Source organism: Cibotium barometz, chromosome 9 (genome assembly GCF_041138505.1).
Source record: "Cibotium barometz isolate CiBa-2024 chromosome 9, ASM4113850v1, whole genome shotgun sequence".
Classification (NCBI taxonomy): Eukaryota; Viridiplantae; Streptophyta; class Polypodiopsida; order Cyatheales; family Cibotiaceae; genus Cibotium; species Cibotium barometz.
The window spans coordinates 31,556,551-31,566,864 of NC_141054.1; the positions used below are offsets into that span (position 1 = coordinate 31,556,551).

The following is a 10,314-nucleotide window of genomic DNA, read 5'->3' on the forward strand; positions in this document are numbered from 1 at the left end:
TAGATCCTTCCACATATGTGGGCACTTCAGGACAAACCTCTGGAACCACTAGGTCTTCATATGGTGGAATGCCTTCATTTTTTGGACCCACTGCAAGTCTGGTGCACCACCACCAACAGTGGGCGTGAGGGATACTCTTCGATCCAGGCAGAGTACACTTCAGAGTAGATGGGACCCAAAGAAGGAGGAGGTGGATGGTAGTGTTGCGCGGTTCTTCTACCATGATGCCATCGCCTTTCAGGCTGCTCGGTCCTCCTACTTCAAGGACATGGTGCGCAAGATTGCAGAGTATGGATCCACCTACACTCCTCCATCATCAGAGGCATTGAGAACCACCTTACTAGCGAAGGAGAAGGGCACAGTTGCTGCAGCAACAGAGATTGTTAGGTCCTCTTGGGACAAGAATGGCATCACACTTATTGCAAATGGCTAGAGCAACACTCGGTCCAGATCCATTCATGGTGTCATTGCCTATTCCAGAGGGCAATCTTACTTTATCTCATCGCATGATGCATCCAAGACAGGGAAAAGTGCAAAAGCACTCTTCCTAGAGTGGTCAGCAGCCGTACAAGCGGTGGGTGAAGAGAAAGTAATGATCCACTTTGTAACTGATGGAGAGAATGCGAACAAGGCATCCGGCAGATTGTTGTGTGACAGGTTTCCTCATATCACATTTTCTGTATGCATGGCACACTACCTCAACAATCTTCTCAAGGACATCAGGAAGTTGGATTGGGTTGCTCCCATCATAGAGCAAGCCACCCAGATTGTATCCTTCATTTACAGGCACACTTTCTTGTTGGCTGAGTTCAGGAAGAAGTCATCTAGAGATTTGCGCAAGTATTCAGACACTCGCTTCGGATACAACTTCCTCATGTTGGGGTCTCTTAACAAGTGTTCTAGTGCCCTAAAGCAGTTGATGATGAGTGATGAGTATGAGAGGCATGCATTGTCTGGAACCGTTGTAGGGAAGGCATGTGCGTCAAAAATTGGGAACCCTCTTTGGTGGGAGCAGGTGAGACGCATCAAAGCTTTGGGGAAGCTGATCATCCACTTGTTGAGGATGACAGATTCACTTCAGCCATGCATTGGAAAGATTTACGAGGGGATGAACAAGATGGTGGAAAAGTTGGAGCACATTGAGCAAGATGAACAGAAATACCAGGTTTTAAGGAAGTTATGCTAAGATAGATGGGATACGTACCATTCACCAATGCATGCAGCAGGTTTCATGGTTGATCCCCAGTTTCAAGCAGGCAATCAATACACAGATTCAGAGGTGGCAGATGGATGGGACATGATTTTGGAGAGACTTGAGCCTGACATTGCAAAGTAGAGAACTATCAAGGATCAACTGGCAGATTACAAGGCTTGCAAGAAGAGGTTTGGAAGAGCCAATGCTTTGGCAGATCGCTTCACCACTCATCCATGTGTTTGGTGGGAGGACTATGGGGCAGACACTCCAAAGTTGCAACAATTGGCCATCAAGATTCTGAGCCAGGCGGTCAGTTCGTCTTGTTTGGAGCAACTATGGAACTCATTTAGCCATATCGCTTCAAAGAAGCAGAACCGGCTTGGCACTCAAAAGACCGATGATCTAATTTTTGTGAGTGCCAATTTGCGTCTTCTTGAGCGAAATGAGAACCCCCAATCTTGGAAGCATTGGTCAGAGGAGGATGAGAAGGGTTCAGAGGCAAAGGAGCATGCCAGTTTACCGCCTATGCCGATAGCTACTTTGGGCGAAGCAGGGGATAGCGGCTCCAACTACTTTCTAGATTATGATGATTTGGGCTCAGACGATGTGCATCTCTCGCAAGTTTGAGTCTACTCATGAGTTCCAAACTTGGCTGATATATTTGCATTGTACTTTCTATTCTTAATTCAACAAGAAATTGACTTCATCTTGAGGTGTCCTTTATGCAAATTTGAAGAGAGTCTCGCTGTTGAGTTTGTAATTACTAATTTTCGGTTCTATAGTTTAATTTATCAAGTATATGTGCCGTTTCCTAGCCGTTCCCATTTCCCGCAGTTGCCGTTTCCGTTTCCGAGGGGGGTGCCGTTTCTGTTTCCGTTTCCCGTTTCTGTTTCTGTTTCCTGTTTCCGTTTACCGTTTCTGGTGACTATGACCTATAGGGCTGTCTAAAGTGCTCCAAACTCCCCATGTACAGCCTCTAACTTTGAGCTACAAAGGAATAATCATGTCTACATGGCACCCAATTATGGTGTGCACGTGACACAAATATAGCTGCTGCCTCCACTGAGGCAAGACAAGCAATTAGTCATGATGTCATGACTCAATGAGAGCTAGTCAGACCATTCCTTCTGCCAGTGGTAGTGGTAGGAATGGCCATCCCGGCACACCAATTTCATCATGGTTATGGAGTCTTTTTTATATGCTACAGGGGGAAAAAAAAAGCATTAATATGAACAGTCTTACCCAAGTTCATTCAGCGCAAGAGCAACAGCACAAAAATTTGGAACCCCACTCCTCATGACCTGGAAAAATGAATAAATCAATTATGCCATCAATTTGAGAAAAAAGGCAGCTTGTCAAGAAAAAAATTTGCAATTTCTCTTATAAAATTTTATTCTGCTCTTTAAAGACATTATTAATGCTCTACGCACATCCCATGTCTAATACTACGGTTAAGTGACATGTTCATAGTTTGCTTCTTGAGGCATATGGCAAGAATAGCATCGGCCGATAGATGATGATGATAATGATGACAAGTCCTTTCACGTCATACCAAGCTAGCAGACCCCCTATAATCCATATGATGGCACTGAAGTACACCCAATGGACCCAGGATCTCAAGTGGGAGTCTGACGTGTAAAGTTTTAACCACTACAACAGAAATCGAGAGAGAAGGATGAGAAGAAGATAGAAGCAATGAATGGGAAAATGCTGTAGGTGGCAGCAAGGGGGAACGAAGCATGCAATGGAGCATGGAAGCATGGGTGCATGACAGGAGTGTTTCTAGAAAATCAGGTTAGCAAATCTTCTGGAAATTGGAGAACACTTCCTCAGCAAGCAAGCAGCTCGCAAAAAGGGCTAGAGTAGAAAATTACTATATGGCTCAAAACCTTTTTACAAATTGAATACCTGCTCCAAAATTATCATCTGATAGTAAGGCAGTGGCAGATGAAGCTAATATAAGAGACTGAAAGGGATATACATTGTATGAGACTGCTGGTAGAAGAGCAGATAAGAATGAGATATAGAGATAAACATCGCAGAGTTAGGAACCAAAGTCACCGATAAGCCCGTCTCAAGTTTAAAGCCATATTTTGAAATGTATCCATGCACTTAGACAGCCCTGGAAGTGTATGACAATGAACACACAGAAAAACACCAAGTGTTAGGGACCAAAGTCACCTAACAATAAGCCCATCCCAAGCTTAAATCCATATTTTGAAGAATATTACTATATCTTTCGATTTAAAATGGCTCAAAACCTTTTTGCCCATTGAACACCCACTCCAAAATTATCATCTGATATTAAGTAAGGCAGATTGTTTCAGGCTGAAGCCAATATAAAAAGACTGAGAAGGATACATTGTATGTGAGTGCTGGTAGAAGAGCAGATGAAAATGAGACACAGATAAAAACACCAGAGAGTTAGGAACCAACTATAAGCCTGAAGTGTATCCATGCATCTAGATGGGCCCTGAAGTTGGTTAAAAAGTATATTAAACTCGGGGGTAATACCAGCCCATACATGCTTGTAAATCATAGGGTCTATTAGTTAGCCTAGATTACTTGAGACATAAAAAATTTCCCATATAATGATTTACTGTCAAATCCTTGAACAAAATTTCTGAAGCAAGTTGTGTGAAGAAAACAAAGCATTGAATGTTTTTTTCAAAAATGCCCTTCCAGAGCTTACACAGACATTAAAATCCGATTAAACCCAATCCTTGAATTTTCATATTTAGGTTTGCCTTATTGCAGTCCTCCAAGACAAGAAAATGTGTCCGCTCACTAAAACCATCCCCAAGGTATTGTGTACTTGGCTTTTCGTCGAGAACAGAGCCCACATACATTTGAAATCCAGTTGAACTCGATGACATTGAGAACCTTTCTTTAGGCCCACTTTATCTCAAGCATGAAAAAAAGGCTCATCTACGCCCTCTCGTAAAATACACCATAAAAATGATTGGCTTATGAAAGAATTAATAGAAACCTCTAATCTTCTAAACATTTCTTAGAAAAAATTAGATAAAAAGAAGAATGCAGATAAAAAAGCACCGATTTCACCAGATTTCTCTTCTTCATTTCCAGAAATATGGCCTGAAATCTAACTCTAAATCTGGAATTCTATAAGTGGAGTGCAATGGATGCATCAAACAAAGTCAACAAAACAAACTGCAAAAATATCAGTTTATAGAACAAATGGAAGCTTACATCAAAAGTATCTACAAGGGCTTGAAATTTTGTTGGAAAAGATAATGCATAGGATATAAAAGCTCCTAGTTCGCTATGATTAGTCTCTGAAAAAAGGCCCCGAAGGGATTCTGTTGCCTGCAAAATCAAATGAAAGACAAGATGAGAAAGTGCGTGTGCGTGTGCGTGTGCGTGTGCGTGTGCGTGTGCGTGCGCAAAAAAGTAAAACAAGATGAAGCTGCAATTTCTTCATTTCAAAAGAGGCATGACAGGACAACAACATAATAACCTCTTTTCAAAAAATGGTGGGTTTTGATAAACTGGAGAAAGGCAGACTTTTTTACTTGCAATTTGCTAAGCCATCGTTGTGCTAGACCGACAAAATCATCACATATGCGATCTCCATTGCTATATGGAAGAGACCTCTCTGTTATTTCTTCGATACCCTACATGAATCAAAGTAAAAATTATTTCATTCATATGTGAATACACATGTGCCATGACATATCCTAGTACCTCAGGTAGTTTCTCTAAAATTTGAAAACTTTCATCCTGTCTTGGAAGGAAAGATTTACCATGAATGAGCTCACAAAAGCATGTGAATGTGTCCCACGAACTGGTATCTGAAACCTTCGACCTGCATCAACATTGCTGTACCTCAAAACATTTAATGCTTTTTTAGTGAAACACAGTGGTCAATCTAAGATTAAATAGAGTCTGATCAAGCAAATGCCTCATTAAACAAAACAAAATTTAACATTATGTAAATACCTAGATGAATCCAAGAACATGCCCAAATTCACCTTTTAGGATAGTGCATGTTATGTACTCATGGTAGTCAACCCACAAGACTATATAACTATCAACTCCATTATGCACAGTATAGACTAGATACTACGACATCCCCACTAACGTCATCAGTGCCCAATAGTGGGTGTAGAACTCTGTATCAAGATATGCTCTCACACACGCACTCCACACACACACACACACACACACACACACACATAAGAGCATATATTCACACAAAGCCCTTCGTACTGAGTTTCTGTCAAACCTCCAGAGATACAAGGCAAACTCAGCCATAATGAAGCCTAGCACTAAGGGAAGTAGCAAATAGAAGGAATTAGTACAGCAAACATTATGTCAACAAGCACAGCAATGCTCAAAGTGAGATGATAAACATATTGCATGTTAAATGAGCTTACTAAAAGCACATATAGAAGATAAATATGTAGGGCGTTATGAACTTTTCTGCTACCACAAGCTACTTGGTGGCACTACCATGCTAGGACACACATTCTAGGTGGGTGGGTGTGGGAACCAGGGTGGAGGCCTCCAAGCAGGTAACAGTTCAAGCGAGGAGCTAGAGGTACACTTTAGAAAAGGAAAGGCAAGGGACAGCAGCCTAGGGGCCCTCTTGGAGGAGTGAAGACCAAAGGGAGCCAACACTCGCCGAAATAGCTACAACAACATGATCGTTGAAACTTGACAGATAGGGGAAGGGAGGGGAAGGGTGCACAAAGGAGAGGCAAAAGTAAAAAAGGGCGGAAGGGAGATGGAGGCCAGGCGGAGGGAAAAAAAAAAAAAAAAAAGAGAAGCTACGGAAAAGGGCCTGGCGTAGAGAGGCGGTTGACAAAAAAAGAGAGTTGGAGGGAGGGCGGGTGGCAGTCGGGCGGGCAATGAAGCGGCATGCAGGAGGACGATGGTTGGTGGAGGAGCAGCAAGAGAATTGAACCTATTTTTAAATAGGCAATTATTAAAAGAGCTAATAAAAGTGCTTTTTCCACTGTTTTTGGGAGAAGAAAAAAGTATGCATTTAAAAAAATTAGCTCTCTTTTATAAAACTTATTTCTCAGGGATGCATGAGAAAAGCATATGCTTTTCTTTGGAGATGCACAAGAAAAGCATGAGTGTTTTTTTAAAACACTTTATTGAAAAAGCATATACAAGACTAAATATAGCTCTTGGAAAAAACTATTCCTCTATTTTATGAGAGAAAGCATGCATAAGAATTTGGGCAGATACGCTTTTTTGGAAAGCATGTGAGACACATGCAATTATGCTTGAAAAGCATAAAAAATCACTGCTTGAGATTTTCATGAGTGCTTTTATGAAAAAGCATCCATTTGGAAAAAAACAGACTTTTTCTCTATTTTTAGAGGGAAACAACCTGCTTTTGAAAAATCATGGTGTGAGTTGATATTAGCGAATTGAAAAGCATGCTTATGAAAAGCATAGAACGAGTGCTATTATTACCTTTCGTGAAAAGAATATTGGTGCTCTCGGGCCAAACTGGTATTTTTTGGCTTTTTTGGGCTTAAAATTGACAATGCAGGTGAAAAGAAAAGTTGCTTTTCATGTGCTTTCCTTTCGCTTCAGGCCAGAATCCTTTTCTTTCGCATTGATTTTGAAGATTAGATGCTTTGGTAGTTGAACCATTCCTCTATTTCATGCTTTTAATTTCTGTTTTCTAAAGGCGGGATTTTTGCGAGATTATCTTATTGATTCCGCTCTTTACCTTCGTCGATGATTGCATGGACCTACAGGACCATTGGGATTATGAGGAATTTGAATTGAGTATGTCTGTGGGAGCTATGTTTTCACCAGCTTCCAGAGTGGAGATGCCGTGACTGCGAGAACAAGTTTAACTTCAGTAACATGCTATCCTGAGTCCCCAGTAAAAGAAACTTGGATCTGCATTTCTCCTTTTATCCCTAATATGAATAGGGATCATTAAAAGACAGAAGACCCAGGAGTGTTTTACGTCTTGGTTGAATAGGCGATTTTTCATCTTTTCCATGATTACTGGCAGATCTCGACAATAGAAACCCATGACTTAGACAAACTTTAAGAGCCTTCTCAGGCTACATTTGTCCAGACTCCACAATATTGATGAGTTTGGTGTTTGTAGCCAACTCTTTTGAATTGGACATTAAGAATGTGCCTTTGGACACTTATCTGCAGAAACTCCATGGTGAAACCACACATTAGTGTCGACTCTTTGTTTGTAGGCTACCTGGGATTGATAGTACGAGAGTGGCTGTTGTTATACATTTTGCTATGATCAGCGTTTGACCAGCAGTCTGACCTTTACATCACTATTGGGACATAGTGATGGTGTCGCATGCTTAATCCCAATCATAAATCTTGATTGAAAATCAAACGCCCACCAAAATACACATCACAACTGAAAATATTTTATGCCGATATGTTGCAAAACCTGACAAAACTCTTCCACGAAATGAATCAAAGAGACATTTTGAGATGAGGATAATTATGAGCACCAATACAATCAAATGATCCATGAGAATGCTAACCGTTCACCTTGTTCCATCAAATCCTCCCATGTAACAGTATTTGGAGGCACTGATGCCTCCATCAGGGCCCTGTATGCAATAAAATTAATTAAGCAGATTAACCACCCAAAATAAGGTTTACAAGATTTAAGCACAATTGCAGTACCAAGTTGAGCCTTGACACACACCTGTGCCCGACGCAGACCGAACTCCAAAAGCACTTTGTTGCTCCCAGCCACTTGTCTATGCCTGGCAGCATTTGTAGCCACCAACGATGCATAATTCACAAGATTCAGGAATGCAGTCTCCAACAGTTGGGCAATCTAAGGACAGAATCGCGTTTAGCTCTTTAATTTTTGCTTCTTGCTTCTTTGCTCTTGCAATATCAAGCATAAAAAAGCAGAAGGAAACACAATATCACATTATCACTAGACTCACCAACAATGGGCCCTCTACCCTGATGAGAGGAATTCGTGGGAAAACAATCGAGCCTTCAGGTATAGCATAAATTTCTATATCTGAGCAATCTATGGATTTCAAATACTGGAAGAAAGCATCCTGCAAGCCAGAATGGAAAGCTAAAGCTTTGCTTCTCATGTATTGTCAAGGGTAGCATCAACTTAGCCATATGTGCTTTGTGATTCCCACACCTCACATGTTGGCGGCATGATTGAACGCAGATAATCTATTTCTGATTCCTCAAAATGGAAGTTGGCAGTGAATCGGATGCATTCTTCAAGGCCTGCAAAGATGGTGTATTCACCACGAAAAGGATTTTTCCGAAATAGAAGATCAAACCTGCTCAAAAACAGCAATCTCCACTTATAGGTCTTTGTTTTGTAAAATGCTAGGACATGTGAAAAGATACATTCACATTAGCCTGTTTTGGACAAATCAAGTAGACAATTACTGATTGGGTAGGCATGTGCTACTCATAGCCATCCTTTTCTTCTTCTCCAAAAGGAAACTCACACTCAAGGCAGCAGGACCAGTCCTACGAGTGCACCATTTTGGGCCTCCACTGTTGTTGAAAGATCCCCGCATAAGAGCAGAGGTGTGATATTTAATGCCCATAACAGCTCATGTCCCTAAAGCCAGATTGCATGTTGCAGTCGACCACCGGCCATGGGTGCAATGACGACCACCATGCCCACTGGCATGGACACAAAATGACCACGTAAAGTCCATCACCATCTGATCATTCCTTTGGATACTCTTGTTGGCCTAATTTTCCCCTTCACCTCTCTCTCTCTCTCTCTCTCTCTCTCTCTCTCTCTCTCTAAAAACAACAAAAAACAAAAACAAAAACTCCTCTCCCTCCCTCCCTCCCTTACAATCCCTTGGAAATAATAGATGGATACTGATTTTGACATACACTAGGGTGAGGGGATAAGCATCATAGGCAACCCTTATTGGATGGCACTTATTGGATGGACATGAAGTCCACTTTCCTCAATGGACACCTTGAGGAGATAGGTATGTATAGAGCAGCCAGGGTTCGTTCAAATGCAGACTAAACCATACGGCTCCTCGGATAATAAATTCTATTCATCATGCCTAGTGATGTAGATCCAATATTTTGGAGCAAAAGCAAAGACTGACATAAACCCAGGTAAAAAGTCTCAAATCATGGATGTAATCCCTTTTTTTAATTGAAAATTAAAATATTTTCACTAAGCAAAGACTGACAAAACCCCATGGTAAATAAAGAGGTATCCATTGCTATGAGTTTTCCATTTCAGGAAAACCCAAATAAAAGGAAGCAAAAAACCCACTGTGAACAGGTTATGTTCCCTTTAAGGAAGCCCATTGAAAGCATCATACATGGATGGCACCCCCTAGTACACTAATGGTAAACCTAAACCCAATAAAAAGAGGCCTTAGATGATGCTTACACTGCACGGTCCAGATGCTTATCAGCTTTCCAGTAGGCATAGGCCATGGTGAACTGGTACATGTCAGATAGGAGGGCTGTGACCATGGGGTTTGTTGGCTTGCCCACCTCAACGTTCCTTGCCTGCCCATTTGGAAGGGTTGCCATTTTAATGCAATTAGGGCTGTCAGCAAACCCAACTCGATTCTTCAGCAATTATCTCCTATTGAAGGCTTTAATCCCAGGACCCAGCAGCGAAATTGCCCTAGTTTAGAGAAATCCGGTTCCTTGCTTTGCAGATAATCAGATGATAAAAACCTTCTTATTGTGCCCAATTGAGGAGGTCTACGCATCCAGAATCTCGAGTTACTGTTTGCGCATCGGCTTCTCAGTATCGTCCTGCGGCCGCCGGCCTACCTTTGCTTTTCATTAATTTCATATCTTTAACCAATCCCCTAATAAAGTCTTTTATAACATAGCTTTTCTCCCCATCATGTTTCTAAATTATGTATATATACCCTAATAAATTATTATATAACATAGCTTTTCTTTCTAAATTATATATATATCCGCACCAAAATGTTCCTTGCATTTCCATTAAATATATTCCTTGAGATTTTCAAGAATAAGAGTGTTTTTCTAAGTTTTCATATTGAAAAAGTCAATGAAATGATGCCTCCAATGTCCTCTCTATTTGAGTCAATCACATGATGACCCTCCATGTGCTATGGGGGTCAGTACCAAAGTGAGTAGAAATA

The 10,314-nt window shown here is 41.1% G+C and overlaps 1 protein-coding gene across 1 annotated transcript in view; it reads right to left on the minus strand.

The window, feature by feature from the left end:
* The window catches only part of LOC147635464 (nicotinate phosphoribosyltransferase 1-like), a 48,080-nt gene extending 38,027 nt beyond the window's left edge, over positions 1–10,053 (minus strand). The window contains exons 1-9 of the mRNA XM_086802743.1: positions 9,579–10,053; positions 8,334–8,481; positions 8,122–8,241; positions 7,872–8,006; positions 7,712–7,773; positions 4,960–5,035; positions 4,729–4,830; positions 4,406–4,522; positions 2,438–2,496 (exon numbers count right to left, since the gene is read on the minus strand). Of these exons, the coding sequence (XP_086658869.1) occupies positions 2,438–2,496; positions 4,406–4,522; positions 4,729–4,830; positions 4,960–5,035; positions 7,712–7,773; positions 7,872–8,006; positions 8,122–8,241; positions 8,334–8,481; positions 9,579–9,724 (965 nt within the window). The 5' untranslated portion in view covers positions 9,725–10,053. The remainder of the gene's footprint in view (positions 1–2,437; positions 2,497–4,405; positions 4,523–4,728; positions 4,831–4,959; positions 5,036–7,711; positions 7,774–7,871; positions 8,007–8,121; positions 8,242–8,333; positions 8,482–9,578) is intronic.
* Between the last annotated feature and the right edge of the window lie 261 nt (positions 10,054–10,314).